Below are 17,041 nucleotides of genomic sequence, written 5' to 3' on the forward strand. Positions count from 1 at the left end.
TAGAGAAGGGTCTGGAGCACAAGTCTGATGAGAAGCAGCTGAGGGAGCTGGAGATGTTTAATCTGGAGAAGAAGAGACTGATAGGAGATCTTATCACTCTCTACAACTACCTGAAAGAAGATTGTAGCAAGGTGGGGGTCAGTCTCTTCTCCCAAATTACAAGTGGCAGGACAAGAAGAAATGGCCTCAAGCTGCACCAGAGGAGGTTTGGATTTGAGATTAGGAAATTTTTTTTCACTGTAAGGGTTGTCAGGCATTGGCACAGGCTGCCCTGGGAGGTGGTACAGTCACCATTGCTGAAGGCATTCAAAAGACATGTAGATGAGGTGCTGAGGGATATCTTTTAGTGGCAGATGTGGCAGTGCTGGGTTAATGGTTGGACTCCATCTTAAAGCCCTTTTCCAACCTAAACAATACAGTGCAATTCTGTGTGTCATAAGAACCCCCAGTTACTTAGGTGGTGTGACACAATAACGCTCAGATGTTAAACTGAGATACAGATATGTATTTATAGGACACAGTTGCAAGCATGCTGGAGCACATTTTCACTACTTTATCCCATGGGAAGAAGAGTAAGGCAAAATGGAAATGATAATTTTTCTCATAACTTTTTTTCTCAAGCTACATTTTTGTCTGAATAGTTTCTAGTAAAATCACAAATCTAAATTCAAATGAAATGGATACCTCCCAAATGTCATTTTTTGTGCCAGAGGCTATTTTACAGGCACTAATGGAGTGATAATTAAAACAGATGCAGAGATCTTTTCTTAGGACCAAACCTGCACACAGCCCCATAGGGAGAACAAAAAAGATGGATAACACCAAATCTGTTTGTGGCTCTTGAAAGGGACTGAACAGCAGCAGATTTGGAGAGCTTGGCGTGGCTCATCACTTACCCTACCAATGTAATCAGTGAATGCAAAAGGGAATGGAATGCAGCTGACCTTACTGAAAAGGACAATAATCAACTGACCCCTCTTTTACTGCTCAGTTAAACCGTATCCATAGTTTGTATCTCATCTGAATGGCTGGGTAGACCTCAGTGGGAAGGAACAAGGCTCTTTCTCCTTTCAGCCTAGAGCAGATCTCAGTCCTCTTACCACTGAGATAGAAACTCTCTGATAGGGGCACAAGGACGCAGGGGAGGACAGAAGGATACCAATGGACAAATTCATCTACTGCTCTGAAGGTCTTTCTCTGAGTTTCTTTCTCAGTTTCCCGAGTGTTTTCCTTCCTCATCAGTAGATGCCAGAAAAAAAGATGGATCATTTTGTGTGATTCTCCTGTCCTGGGATCCTCCATGCACTGAGGTCCTCTTTCAGCAAAGGACAGCAGAGGGGATATGATACAGAACAAAGTTTGGTAGAGGAAGTGGAAATGAGACAGCGTAGAGGGTTAGCAAGGGAGCATAACAGGAAAGGTACAAAATAGGGCATTGGGAGAAATTCTGGGGCCACAAAATTGTTGTGTGGGAACATAGAGAGGAGAAGAGACAAAAGGAAGAGTATGCTGATCTGATTTGCTGGTCTGATTCGGAAGGCAAGAAAAACAGAAGAAAGAACCCTAAGGAAGGAGTGGAAAAGGGAAGAGCCAAAAGAGTGACATTCTGGTAGAAAGAGACCCAAACACAGGCTGGAAGATATGGTCCAAAAGTACAAAATGTAGCCATCCCCTCTCCCCACAAAATCACAAGAGGAAAAACAACACTGTGGTGTCATTGACTTGATTCATTTCATACTGCCAAGTTTACTTGGATTATGTTTTGCTAAATGAATATTTTTTTCCCCTCTTTCTTCTCTTTTTCATCAGCCTGCAGGTAAGGAGAAGCTGGGAATCCTACCAGATGGAAATCTTGACTGTCTGTCATCTGCTCTGAAGAGCTGGCAGGGTAACAGCAAGGTTCAGCTGGAGCTGGCTTGGCCATCTGTGCTAGATAGGAGTTTGCCAGAAAAGAATACCTAATAGTCCACTGAGAGCTGCCTTCAGGCAAACCTGCACACCAACAGGTACAGAAACTATCTGTAGCTCCCACAGAGATGGTTAGATGTTGGATGTGGCAAATTTTCTCTGCTATCTCATGTCTGTCTATCAGTCTAAATGATCTTGTCCTTTTTCCATCATGCTCTGCTCACATATGGGCTTTGGTAGCTTACAAATTTAATTCAGTGTTATTAAATTCATGGGCAACTTCTTCTTTTGGGGTTTTGTACAGAGTGGCAGAAAAACATGTTTGAATCTAATCCTCTGCTTTGCTGGCAAAGGGGAACAAAGTAAGTTGAAAGTGCAGCAAATAGGAGATACTGTTGCTATCAGATTTTTCTCGCTGTTCTCACTGGAGGTGATTTACACATGAACTTAATTAGCCCACAGGATCATAGACCTAACCATAAAGCTGCTTTTGGGTTTTGTGGAAAGCACTCTTGCCCTTTAGCACTTCTCTTTGTCTTGTGCTAGCTGTGACATGCTGCGTTTAATAAAGTCTTGCTGATTCAGATCACCAATCCTTCAGCACAAACTTCTTAACTAGTGAAGAGCTGAAGAGGCAAGGACCGAAGGCAGCCAAAGGGCTGTATAAAATCAGGTAAATACATTTAGGTTGATGAACAGTGAAGAATCCATGAATTAATGTGGGGTTTTTTTAACTGAAATGCAATATTGGACTGTCTGCAGGCTTAGTTATTGTTTCTAATCTGCTCTTAACTTTTGGTCTTGTTCAGTCCACCTATTACAAACTTGACATAAACTGAAGATGGAAAAAGACTAGATCAATTTTTCAAGTTCAACAGTACTTGAGTTGTGAGGTGTCTTTCTCTGGAGAGAAGTGAAAGATGTTGCAGACTCTGTGCATGTAGAAGGAGAGACTAAGAGCATATGATAAGGAGTGAGTTTGGTTTGCAAACCCACAGTTGCTTTAAAGGAGATACAGGCATATGCATGGCAGCATTCACCTGCAAGGAGCACGTGGGGCAAACAGCCTGGGACACACTGATGAACTTTCTCCTTAGCTTGCAGACTACTTCAGAGTGGGTTCTAGATCAGAAACAACCTTTGATTTGGTGTTGTCCAATAGCAAACTTTGACAAACAACATTTCTCCACAAATATGCTATTCTGTACTTTTCTCAGCTTCTGCAACTGAGACTGACTAAAATCAGACAACTGGAGATTAGGAAGAGGTTAGGGGGTTGTTATTCACTGGCACTGGCTGCCCAGGGAGGTGGTGGAGTCACCATCCCAGGAGATATTTAAAAGATGCACAGATGAGATGCTGAGGGACATGGTTTAGTGATGGGCTTGGCAGTGTGAGGTTAGTGGTTGGACTCAATGATCTTAAAGGTCTTGTTCAACCATAATGATTTCATGATACTATGATTCTAATTTATTGAACTTTCCTACAACTTCTGAATTTTATGCTTCAAGCACTAATCCAAATCCAAACAAAGATCTTTTATTTAAAATAAACAAAATCTACATGAAGAGCTACTCAAAACAAGTGTTCCTTGTTTATTCCCGATACATGTCCAGTAGTTTCATGGCAATAAAAAGATCACTAACAGATTATTTACAATAGTAAAACCTGGGCATATCAGACTTTGAAAAGTCAGAGGCTATAAACGCCATCATCTAACACAACCAGTGAAGTCTTCTGAGAGCACAAATTACTCCAATGCTACAACCAGCAAGTTGCATTACCCAAGCCTGAAATGCCACCAGAAAATTTTTGTAAGAGTAATGTGATTTAAAAGTAGAGCTGCGTAGCTTTCAGCATCCTCCAGATGCAGAGTCCCTCTGAACCCCAGCTGAGGAATATCCACCTTGGCCAGTGGTCCTTACCTGGAAACAGGTGTCACGTAGTTGCCTGGGAAGACGCCAGACATTCCGCTCCTCAGAGACGTCCCCTTGAACCAGCCATCCTGGCACTTCTCAATGACCCGGTACATCTCACCTTTGCGGAGCTCCAGCTCGTCGTTCTTCTGAGGCTTGTAGGCGTACAGGGCTAGGTAGCTGCAGGCAGAGGGCACACAAGAAGAAAGCACACAGCTGACATCAACCACCACCTGTTCTGTTTTCACTCCAGCCCCACAGAGTGGAACAATGAGCAGGAATGCTGCTCAGAAATGGTGGGTAAAAAGGGATGTCATCACAGCACAGCAAACACAGTAGAGACAAGATCAGCTATATGCTAAGGCAATAAGAGAGTAGCTATTAAAGGGAGAGGGCACCTTAGAAATTCATAGGATGTTTTTCTCACTCAGGGCACAACCAAAGCAAAACTGCCACAAAGCAGCACTGAAGCTAAGGACACAGCAGCAGTTTCAGAAGGATGAGGCAATGACAGAGACAGCCAGAGTAACCAGGACTTGAGCAGGAAGATGTTGCCAAGCCTAAAATCTGGAAGAAGTATATATTTGTACGCTTCAGCGTAGAAGATACCACTAGAGTGGATTTTCAGAAGAAATTTTTCTTATGGGTAGGCTACTTCAAAAAGATTTAAGGCAGCTTTTCTTGAAGCTTTCTCAATGCTATTTACCCCGAGCTGTTCTAGAAACAAACCACCAAACTGTTCTGATCTGCTATGGTAATTCTTGTAAAACAAAATTGACAAGAGGGCCAAATTCTGCAAGATTTTTACTTGAGTGGTAGAATTTGTCTTTGGATGTTTTGCATGCAACTATTCTAATAAGTCTTTAACAAGGGGCCCAATATGTGGAATTTTTCATTTCTTTAATCACAGCTTTTATTTATTCCCTTTGTTTAGAATATTTCTTTTTATCTCTCTTTTGCTGCTCCGTTACTCCTTCAGGGACGTGTCTAATGTTGTGAAATGACTATGACTTAAAGTCCCTAAAGATATTCTCTCTGTTTAGAAAGATCCTTGTTGAAAATTAAGAATGATTGCTTGCACTTTGGGGAATAATGGAAAGATTGGACAACCTTCTTTTTGCAAACACCAATTTTATTTTTATTTTGTACTGTTACTTTTCTACAAATGCAAAAAATCCCCAAAAATATTTCTGGTAATTCTTGACCAAGGTTGTGCCTTCTTGAATTTTTTTTTAAACTTATGCTTTACAGGCAGTGCAGAAAGATTAGGACAAAGGAGTAAACATGTACAGAAAGTGCATTTGCACTACAAAGGTCAGCAAAATGCTCTTAGGCTATGGGGTGTTGAGAAAAAGTTGCTGCCCACCTTATAGCAGTGAACCAGAGAAATAATGGAAACGATAACCATTGTGATTGTAGACTTGCAGCCAATAAAAATGATACATTACTTTTTACTTCTGCCTTCCAGGAAATATAATTGAGGAATAAATCCTGTTAGTTTTCTTGATTTTACCCCTTTATGGTACCAGTAGATTTCCTTATTTTTATTCTGAAGGTAGTAAATAAACAGCAGTAATGAGCAGAATATGAAATATTTGGTAACAGCTCCTTGGGGCATGCTTAGGCTGATGTGCCTGGCTCTGTTTACCACGTGCATGGAGTACAAAAAACTAATCAGAAACTGTATTTCATTAGTCAACAGATGGGAGGTACCATCCTGCACATCCGTTGCTTAGCCTATATAATCTTGTGGTCCTGAGCAGGTCTGTAGCTGTTCACCTGATGGAAAACATGAGGCCATGTATGAATCAAAGAACATTGAAATGCATCACCCTGACATGAAACAAGGTTGTCTGCTTCAGTGCTACTCCTTAGCGCTGTGTTCTCCTAGGACATGGTGGAAAGTGCCAGACTGCACTCACTCGAGGGAGTAGGAAGTGTGGGTTTGACTACCCCTTTTAAAGTTGCTGCTTATACAGGGCTCATATTCAGAAGCTATATGTAGAGTGGAGAGTCAAGGACAGAGCATGTTGGAAAGGCTTTCTTAGCTCTTTCCCCAAGGGGCTACATGTAACATGGGGTAGTCAGTGATGCGTGATATCCCTCAGGTATGAAAATCTCACCTCATCAGACAAGAACAAATTTGTTTTGGTTCTGCTCTAACTCCCTTACTCTTCTTAAAGCAGATTTGCTGTGTAATTTTAAGATTTTATTTGTGAATTCAGACCTCATCTTAGCCATATAATCCCCTAAAATACTGGTGTGTCTATGTGTGTGTGTGTCTATATAGTTCTACTGCTTTCACAAGGCATATATGATGAGAGGAAAGGGGTCAGTAGTTTAACTAGACAGGTACCAGATCAACCAACCAGGCTAGAAGAGATTTATTATAATGAAGTCTACTCTTTCTGTTCTATATCTAGTCAACCTGCTGTTATTCCACATACTATGTAACAAGCCCATACGCCCATGATATGAAGTTCATTCATTGTCTTTGTTTATGACACTGAAAAAATGCAGTTGTGTCATTTTTTCTGTGTAATGATGAATGAATCAGATGTTTGATTACATGGGACTGCACCTTTGTTAGAGCTTTAAATGAAGGAAGACTTTCTCTAGCCCAGAGGCATTCTGTTTGCTTCACAATGATTCATACAGCTGTAATAAATATACCTGGAGTTTAAAAGGGCACAGAGAAAGGGGGAAGTCGTGCTTTTCTCTGCTCATTTTTCAATTTCAGCAGAGGCTGGGTCATGTATGATCTCTCTCTCTCTCTCTCTTCTGAGATGAGACTCGGGTTTTCAGATATAAAACACATGCACACACATGCACACAACTGAACACAAAGAGTAGGCAGTGACTGAGGTGAGCTGCTTACATATTGAGGGGGAGCTGGACCTTCGGTGGTGTTCCCTGATCTCCAATTATTGCACTTGTCCTGGGAGCAGCCACTGTGGCTGTTCCAATCGAAGAGGAATCCTGAAAATACACAAAGAAGAACATAAAAGTATTAACATGAAAAACATGATTTCCTAAAAAAATGTTATGAGATGAAGGCACAGAAGAAAAAAATTACATCTTTTATAAATTCCTTCCAATATTGCATTTCTGACACAGGGGATATATGGTTATTAACAGCACTTCCATGTACCTGTCAGAGAATATAGTTGTACCTTCTGTGCAGATCTTCAAAGTTTTAAAATGCTACTTGATTGCTTTGCAAAATCAGCTCAACATGTACCTCTTTGCAAAGGTACTTCCCCTGATAAAAGTAACCTTTACTTTAAAATTTGTACTTTTGGTTAATGATTATGGATCTATGGGGATGTAGATACTATTAAATTTCCAAAATGCAGCTTCATTTCTGTACACTGTTTTTATCATCAGGAATATTCGTTCCTATAAGAAAAAGATGACAACACAACCCAAAACGGGAGTACCTCTGAATGAGAAGGTAGGAGTCTACTCTACATTTACCACAGCAAATCATTCTCCAGTCTCATACAGAGAACTGGGCAGATCTTTTCCAGCTGTTAATGTTGCAAGGCAGTTCTAAATATGTTCATTATACTTTTTCAAAGCTTAATGCTCAGCGAAAGTATGAGGGGCAAACACTTCAGAGCTGTCTCACCAAAGTTTTCATTCATCTATATAAAAAATGAATCCTGACTGAAAACTTCTCCTGAAGTAATGCCAAGGCCTATAGCAAAAGATTTTTGCTGTAGATACAGGGGAAAGCTGGGCTGATGGGGCTTGTAACGGTTTACTTGAGCAAAAGCTTTTTTCAGTAAGTCTAACCAAATGCTGCTTGCAGATCCATATGCAGAACGGCTCTACAAAGTAGAATCCAAAGTTTATACACAAATTGCAGGTTCAGACAGAGCCTGTTACATACAACAGAGATTCTGAGCAGTTCACAGACCTTCAGTGCAGCTTTTCTGTTTCAAAATGCAATCTAACAAACAGTAAATATTGATTTATTTGGGGAATAAAAACATAAGGACTTTTTTATTTTTGCACTTAGAAACGACATTGAATTAAACCAAGACACACATTGCTACTTAATTAATGGATTTCAAGGTCAGCTCTTTACAAAGAAGCCCACATAATTATTACAGTGCCAAGTCTCAATAGTGCATTGCTAAGCTATATTGCTTTGCTGTATATTCACACAATATCCTTAGAAAATCACATAGAAAAATATGAAGACATTGCTCTGTGATTCCATAGCTTTTGGCAAGAAGCAGCAAGCTGTCTCCGTCTCTCATCGGCATCTACGCGCAATCAAGAAGTTGTAGTGACATGCACATCTTCTTTTTCTCATTATTTCCCCTCACTTTCTGGCTGCTTGCTCAAACAAGGAAGGTTCCAGGCAGCTCTGAGTCCTATGTGTAAAAGTAAGCATTCTTTCCAGTTCTGTGGCTTTCTTAATCTGGCCTGTTGTGTCAGCAAGCTGATATCAATTTACAGAATAATTAACAGAAGAAAGACCTCAACCCATTCAAAAATTTAGGGAAGATGGAGAATGACCCCTCATTCGTTATTCTAAGCTGGTTAATGGGGTTAGGAATTGCAGAAGGTACCGAACAGAGAGACCTGTAAGTGAGAAATCAGCTGGTTCAAACTACTTTGTGTTGTGCCACCAGTGTGCATCTACTCTAAGACAGAGAAATTGTCTCCAAGAAAACAGATCCATCCCCACTCTTTCTTGGTAGGACAAATCACTGGGCTTTTTTTCCTTACAAAGAACCAGAACTAAATTAACAGCCTTAGGATGCAACCGTAAAGGCAGAGAAGATCATAGCAGAATAGAATAGAATGGAATTGGAATAGAATAAGAATTAAACTAGATTAGACTAGACTAGAATATTTCAGTTGGGTTCAAGGTACCTTCCAATCCTTAAGATTCTGTGATTCTGTGAAGGGATCTACAATGGTCAACTAGTCCAACTGTTTGATCAACTCAGGGCTGACCAAAAGTTAAAGCATGTTGTTAAGGACATTGTCCAAATGCCTCATAAGCACTGACTACCTTTCTAGGAAGCCTGTTGCAGTGTTTGACCACCTTCCTCAGTAAAGAAATGTGTTCTGATGTCCAGTGTAAACATTCTCTGGGGCAGCTCTGAAGCATTCCCATATGTCCTATTACTGGATCCCAGGGAGAACAGTTCAGCACCTCCCTCTCCACTTCTGCTCCTCAGGAAGTTGCAGAGAGAAATGAGTTAACTCCCCAGCATCCTTTTCTCCAAACTAGACAAGCCTGAAGTCCTCAGCCACTCTTCATACGATATGCCTTCCAGCCCTTTCACCAGCTCTGTTGCCCTCCTCTGGAGGCATTCAAGGACATTAATCTCCTTAAATTTAGGAGCTCAGAAATGCACACAGTACTCAAGGTGAGGCTGCAGCAACACTGAATACAGCAGAACAATCACCTTGTTTGATCAGCTAGATATGCTCCATTTGATGCACCCCAGGCTGTGGTTTACCCTCTTGGCTGCCAGGGCACTCTGCTGACTGACTCCTATTGAGCCTGTTGTTGACCAGCATCCTCAGATCCCTTTCTACAGGGCTGCTCTTCAGCTACTCCTCTCCCCATTTTTACTTGGGCCTGGTGTTACTTCATCTTAGGTGCAGAATCTGACATTTTGACTTCTTAAAAGTTCCTCCCATTAATCATTACCTCCATCCAGAGGCTCTCCACCACACCGTCACTAACTGTAAGGGCTGTAAAATCAAACCTCTCCCTTCGGTATAGTGTCACACCTCCACCTCACCTGCCCTGCCTGTCCCTCCTGAACAGCTTGTAGCTCTCCATCCCAGTGCTCCAATAGTGGACTCATCCGCCCACCAAGTCTCACTAATACCAATGATATTGTTGCTCTGGGAGCTAACAAATGCTTGCAGGTCATCCTATTTCTAAGACACATTCTCCCCATTCCTTAGCTCCCAGGATCCTCTCTGCGCAGACCTCAGCGAAGGCAGAGTTTGCAGAGGTGCAGCTGTCCCAGCCAGGAGTGCCCACTGTGGGCATCCAGGGCTAAGTCCACCTGACTCTGCAGAGAGGTGAGCTCAAGCAAGGAGAGCAGTGCAGCTGTCTAGGCACCATGTATTGTCCTGTTTGCACACAGTGGTGGCTTCTACATCTTCCATACTACTGGAAGCATAGAGCCCAAGTACGTTCCATGCACTATTACACTTGTACTAACATACAGTTCTAGGGATTAAGAAATCAGATAATTGTTATTCAGTGTTGCTAGATAACAATGTTGCTTTCCTCCCTTGAATAATCCCAAAGAAATCCCCACACTCCTATGTTCTCTGTCCACCTGACATTCAGTTTCTTGCCTATGCCCTGTTACCATAATATTGCTGCATCTGGTGCCAGTCTGCACCCTACAACTTGTTCACTCTTGGCACTTTGCTCAGCTTAGTATCATACACATCCAAACTCTAAATTGGTGCCTGCTTCTTGATAGTGCTTCATTTTTTCTCTAGCTGCTCTCCCCTGCAGGCTTTGACATGATGGTGCTCTTGTCATTCTGCCTATGACCTCACTTTTCAGTTTTTCTTTTTCATCAGGTTTTACACAGGACCCACTGGCCTTCCACTGCATTCCATTCAGCTGCTCTGTTCACATCTTAGCATTTGCTTTCACACAAGTATTCTGCTCTACAGCTCCATCTGCCTCTGCTCCTTGATGAATTCTTTCTGTGGCTGCCTGATTGCTACTATGCATCTGAATGTTCACCAGTTTTACATCCCAGCTATGGTCCCTGACACAGTTGGTGAAGGCTTTCTAAGCCTCCTCTTTCAAGGTACCATTCTCCTCCTTCTGTATCATTCATTAGCTCACATTATAAGACACAATATTGCTAGATTATTTTGCAAAATAATATTTGCAATAAGAGTTTGAAGAGACTGAATTTTGTGAAAGAACAACCTTTTATTTCTTCATACTTTTGATTACCTTTGTTGGAAGTTTACCTTTCTGTTTTCCATTCTTACAATTTTACACGGGTCTCCCCAGCTACTGGTAACACTAATAATCCCCCCAGAGAACACAGAAGGCCTTTCTCAATCACAGCTGCTAGCTGGGATTAGTTTGTTTTCCTTCTTTATTTAGCCCTGGAGCCAGGTTGTACTTTTGCTATTGTGATCCAAGGAACAAGATACTAAATGTGTCTCTCTTTCCTCTTCATCTGCTCAGGGGAATGGGAATCTGAGACGATGATCTGATTTTTTTCCTTCTCTGCTTTGATACCTTTTGGGAGGTCTGTGTGACACATCCTTCCTTTCTGATGGCACTCTCAGCATGATTCACCTTCCTGTGGCACCAGGCATGCAAATACAGCCACCCACAGGCATTACACAGGGAGAGTGCAAACACTGCAGCATTTGCATCTTAATCCTGCTTCCACCCTGCTACTCACCGTTTCTAAGCCTTACCCGGGAGGGCATGTCTTTGACAGCCAGGTTTTTAAGAGACACGTGGGCACCTATTCATAAAAACAGGCACCTTGCAGAGCTTTCTCTGAGTGGCACTAAAAAATACTTCATGGAAGGATTCCCATGGATTTTTACTGCAATCTAAGTAAAAGGAGTCACTTCTGAAAATGCCATTTGGTGTCCCTTGTCTGTCCTTATGAGCTTCTAATGCCTTTAAACACTTGGACAGTGAGTTTCCAGATGTGACCTGTTGGGTAATCACACTGTAGCACACCTCCTGATTAGGAGGTCATTTACTCTAATGGAGGTGTGCGGTTTGCTGAACAAGACACTGCCAAACTCTCATTCCTTTTAGTTACGCCACTAAACAGCCAAATCTAACTTCTTCATGCCCCTACTCCAATCTGACATCCTCTGAGTATCACTTACCACTGCTGATCTTTACAGCTTAACAGCAATAGCTCTCCCTTTCCAAGGGAGGTGCAGCCCCAGCTACCAGCCAGCAGGTAAAAAAGCCTGCACAAAGGCACCCTGAAGACCACCTCTGCATGAATTCCTGCTTCTTGGTGCTCTTCAGTCTCACAGCAATGGCACCTGTACCATGGAAGATTAAATCTTGAGTAAAACTCCCAGATTATGCACAATGATGCTGCGTGACAGAGATCTTACTCCTGACTTGTGCTGTGGCATCTGGTTTTACCACCATTTGCTCTGCTGTAGTAGGTGATTATGTACCTATGGGCTAGACAGTAATATAAAAAGACTTGTTGCTTTTTGTTTCTAAACACAACAGCCTCCTTATGACCACTGAAGTACAACTCCCCCCTCTCCCCCCAACACTTAAGCTAATATCTTATAGAAACTCTTAACTCATGCTTTAATGCCTCCTTAAAAATTGTCTGTTTTTTCCTCCTAGTCTCCATGTTAACCATTACAAGCAGACTTTACATGAGGGCCAAGAATGAAGAAAGGCTCTGCACAAAGGGATTTGGGGACTTGGCTAAGCTTGATCTTGTCCTAGCAGCAGCATGATCCTCTAGAGCAAAACAGGAGCACAGCATAGGATTTCTGCTCTTAGTCCCCACACAGCATTTTCAATACTATCTGTAGATGCTTAAGAAAGCCACAGAATCAGGCATTGTCATGCAACATGATGAAGGCAACAGCTAGCTGACAAAAATGAACGCGGCAGAAAACTGCCCAGCCTGAGGATCAGTGTTTTCTGATGAGTTCAAACAGCCTGATCTCCTCAGAAGTCATTGCAACGTGTCTAATATCAGATGGATCTCATTCCTCATCCAGCTGATAAGTATTATTTGCAAGAGAACCACAGGAGCATCAAAACAAATTGCACTTTAATGTATACGTAATGATATATTTCTATTACAGTTTATAGCCTATACTCCTGGGTAAATAATACACTCCTGAGATGTTGCTGACTCTTGTGTCAGCTCTGACATATATTTAAAAGCAACCAGCCTAGCAAAACATTACTGACACGCCCACAGAGACCAGGAAATTAAAGGTGATAACCACTCATCAGGCTGAAACTCCATCTCAAATTCATTCCCCTTCTCTCTTCCTCTCCACACCTCTATGAAAGTCTAAGAATTAGAAGTCTGGACTTCCAGCATAAACTACGTTTTCCTCTCCCCCGTAGATTTACTTTAGACTTTAGACCAGCACTTTAAGGCCACATTTGTGGTTTAATCTGAAAAGACATGGTGCCTGCAGGGATTAGTGAAATGCCTTGCAGAGGCTCAGGACTCAGATTTGGAGGGGAATAGAAGTCATGAAGACAGCGATAAAACTAGGAACAGAGTACAACGATATTGCAGGTTGCAGCAGCCTTCACAGAAAAATAATTCCTGCTGCAATTGACGAATGTTCTTATCATCTAAAAAAATCACCAACCAGAAATCTCTGTTTTGACTTCAAAGTAAATCCAGCACTGTCTCACCACAGGGCACTTATCACATTCATTAATTCACAGGAAAATTTCTTTTAATGTCTTGAACGCATATTTACAGCTTACTTTAAATTTCTCTTTAATATTATGTTAAAATAAAAGAAAATAGGACTCAAACATTCAACTCACATAGGCTGGCATACTGTCCTCTGGAAATCTCACAAAAAAATATGTTAATGGTGTTTAAGATTCCTGCAACCCATTTCTCTAATTCTCTGACTCCATAAAACAAGGACTCTGGCAATCACTCCAGGTCTTAATGTTCCTAGAAATAACATATTAGCTCTTAATGCATGGTAGTGCCACCAAATATTGATGAGAAGTGTTGCATGCAAGATCAAGTAGCCTCATCAAATGCTAATTACCAAAGTGGGAGCTGAAACTGACTTACCAATTCTAGAGGAGGACTTTGCTTTTCCATAATGGTATGTGTGTAAAAAACAAACAAATGACCAGGATAACAGCTGCAGCTGCATAAATATCTGTATAAATACCCAATTCCTTCCTGCAAAAAAAGGGAGCTAAATTTCTACAGTTTAGCATTTACTGAGAGGTTCTTACAACCTGTCTGTGGCTATGGATGAAGGTGAGACAGAACATTATGCCAGCCTGCTCTAGCACCACATTGCCCCCGATTGTTTTTTGGCTCATGTCTTCAAAATTCTGTGATTCTGTGAATAGCTCCTGGACCTATGCAGAGAGCTGCAGAAGCCATGTAAATATGTTCTAAAGAGCTTCCATTTCCACCGTTCTACAACAGAAGGATAGCTGCAATTTACAATTAAAAAAACCCAACAAATATTTTTTGTCATCTTCTCCCAAACGTTCATCTGACATTACCATCCATAAAAGCACTGATTATTCTGGCTCGCAGCTTCTCAGTTCCCCCAAATGAGGACTAATTAAGTACCATGTGGATAAGCATCATGAGAATTATATTTTACTCAGCTTTGTTTCTCTCTCAGACTAACCCTTTCAGCACTGAGCACCAGTGCCTAGCTCTCCACCACCAGGTTTTAAATAGTTTATTTTATAATAAAATGTTTCTTGCAATTCTGAGATCAAAGAACATAAAAAGCAAATGCAGAGAGACAGGAAAGCTTAAAGTGAAAGCTTGACCTCTAAAAGATGTTAATTTAATCTCACATTCATAATTATCCTTTTGATAACTGCACAACAAACTCGTTGGGATCCTATGCAATGCCTTCTGTAGGAAGTCTCCCTCCAGGGAGTGAGTAGTGGTAAACAAAGAAACAAAACCCCCAACCAAACAAAACCAGGAAGACACACAATGTAGTCATTTCTGTTCAAATGTCACGCATGTACACATAGCATGTCCCGGATAGACATGATTTTGGGGTATAGTGCAAATATCCAGGGAGTGCCTTGTTTGCTCTTGAGGCTTCCAAATCAGTAGCTGACTGGCAGGGAGCAAAAAGCCTCAGGATTAGCCCTGTGCAAAAATAATTTCAGTGGCAAAATGTTCTTGGGTTACTACTCTGAGGAACATCTGAGAAAAAAAAAACCATTTTAAGTTTTACAGGCAATGGGATTTCATGCACAGTTGAATAATACTTCTAAAGCACAATCTTCTCCTCCTAGATGATGTAAAAAAATGGGGTTATGATTCTTGAAAAATCTTTCAAAACGTATTTGTGATGAGGCAAATTACAGGATAAGAGGAAGACACTATCTTGAAACTAGTACCTTCTGAAAGACAATTTTGCTATGACCTGGATTCTCAGTAGCTTATGTAATCAGTCAATAGATTGAGTCAGCTCATGTGTCTCATTTGCAACAGTTTTGAAAAATAGTGTGTAATATATCTTTGATATGCACAGACCTGTTGGTAGCCAAAAAAAAAAAAAAGGCAGCTTACATGCCTGCCCATGTAAAAAAAAAATAACTCTTTTCCACCTACAAATCCCCCCAATAAAAGCTATTTGTAAAGTTATTTAAAATAGAGATGCAATGCACAGGAATTTGGAAACTGTTCTAAATAATTTTCAGTAGAACTGGGAAGATACAAAGACCGTGACGTAGTTTAGGACAGACTTCAGCAAAATCTCTTATGCTGTTTTCATGACATGTTTTAATCTAAATGACAGAAACATAGGTTGGACAAACATTACTTCTCTTTTGCCATTTTAACTGGTGCAGCCTCCTGAGATAGCTGCCCTTGGTTTCAGCTGTCTCACTGTCATTAGTGGATGTCCATTCAGTTGTCATTCACAGCCAGCAGCAGAGCAGGTTGAATAGAATTTGGACTCTAGGCCAAAGTTGAAAACACCTGAATTTCTCTTCTCACAGCCTGCCGAGCACTTGAAAACTCCAGATTCATTTTATTCCCTGGATTTTATGTATAATCTGTATGCTCCTCATGGTCAGCATATTTAGGTTATCAGCCAAAGCTCAACCAGAGTTCTGCTATTACATTTTCTCAGCTAAAATTCAGCACTTCTAAATAACTGATAAGGAGTCACACTTCCAAATGATTTATATAGAGAGACACTTCAAGGAACATTTTTCATTTCAAATGCTGTCACTCTTTGGGACTGGAAGCGTGCAAGACATTGTTCTCAGCTTTTCCTGAACACGGGGCCTCTGGTTAGGAGCCTGTACTAACACTTGCAGATACAAAGGGACTTCTTGTGCATGGTGATGAGTCGTTCAGAACACACATAGAAGTTCCTTTTGTGGGCAGGATCCTTTCTTCTTCACTCAGCTGTTATCCTGGTGTGCACAAAGCCACACTTCATTATTCATGAGGTGCATTTTCTGTCAAAACCCAGGGGATCTGGAACAGTACTGACCTATGACCTTTCCAAATAGCAGGGAAGAATAATTCATAAGAGATGTAAATGGACGCAAGACAAGCCATCTGAGGCCTATGCATGATTACTGTCCAGGGAGACCTTCCTTGCTCCCCAGGGAGTCTCAGTTACGAACTGCTCCTCTGCACCTGTAACCTAATTCAGCTTCAGCTCCACCACAGGTCCACAGCACTGTTTACATCTTCAATAAAAATCCATTTTATGAGCATGATAGGACATTCTGCTCGATGGGCAGACACTATTATCTTTTAGAGGGAGATTTTACGTTTAATGAATGATATTCCACGTGCAACAATAAGCCTACACTAAGTAAATTTGTCTGCAAGTGAAATAAAGATCCCAGCATTGCCTCTTTGAAAAGAAATGCTTTTGTATCTTGGCTATTGTTGTCTTTCAGTCACTATTTTATCCCAATGAGGTGGCTTGAAGTTGACTTTTCTACCTTTGAGTATCCCAAGGTCTGAAGTCAATGAAGATGTTTTTTAGATCATCACTTATTTCAAAATGCGTCTTGGCTTTTTGGAAATAACGGAGTTGGTTCTGCTTAAAGAACAACAAACATGTTATGGAAGGCCTGTAGTCTTCAATTAGTAAATGAATGATATGCAGAAATGCTTTAAAAACATTTGATTTCATACTCTGATCTGCATGTCAGTGCTCAATACACATACATCTGTGCCCTCCTGGAGAAGCAGGAGGCTTCTAATAGTCAAACAACTCATAAAAACACAAAACCACATTGGCTCAGCATGAAAGATTGCTTTCAATTCAAACAAAAATTGACAAAACAAAAATTGACAAAAGCCACAGGAATGCAGTACTATGCATGAAAACACTTCTAAAGGCTGGAATAGATTCCAAATTTACTGAATCATCTAAAATTTGCACCTAAATTTTAACTTCCTGCAGTAAGAAGTCCTCAGTACCTCTGTTTCTTCTCATGTCAGCAGAGAGAAAGCAGATGCCCC

At 41.1% G+C, this 17,041-nt stretch overlaps 1 protein-coding gene across 1 annotated transcript in view; it reads right to left on the reverse strand.

The window, feature by feature from the left end:
- The window catches only part of SH3RF3 (SH3 domain containing ring finger 3), a 258,831-nt gene that overhangs the window by 44,635 nt on the left and 197,155 nt on the right, over positions 1 to 17,041 (reverse strand). Inside the window, exons 5-6 of the mRNA XM_061997231.1 lie at positions 6,703 to 6,803; positions 3,834 to 4,004 (exon numbers count right to left, since the gene is read on the reverse strand). Coding sequence (XP_061853215.1) covers positions 3,834 to 4,004; positions 6,703 to 6,803 — 272 coding nt within the window. The remainder of the gene's footprint in view (positions 1 to 3,833; positions 4,005 to 6,702; positions 6,804 to 17,041) is intronic.

The sequence above is a fragment of the Colius striatus genome, chromosome 1 (assembly GCF_028858725.1).
Source record: "Colius striatus isolate bColStr4 chromosome 1, bColStr4.1.hap1, whole genome shotgun sequence".
NCBI classification, from domain to species: domain Eukaryota; kingdom Metazoa; phylum Chordata; class Aves; order Coliiformes; family Coliidae; genus Colius; species Colius striatus.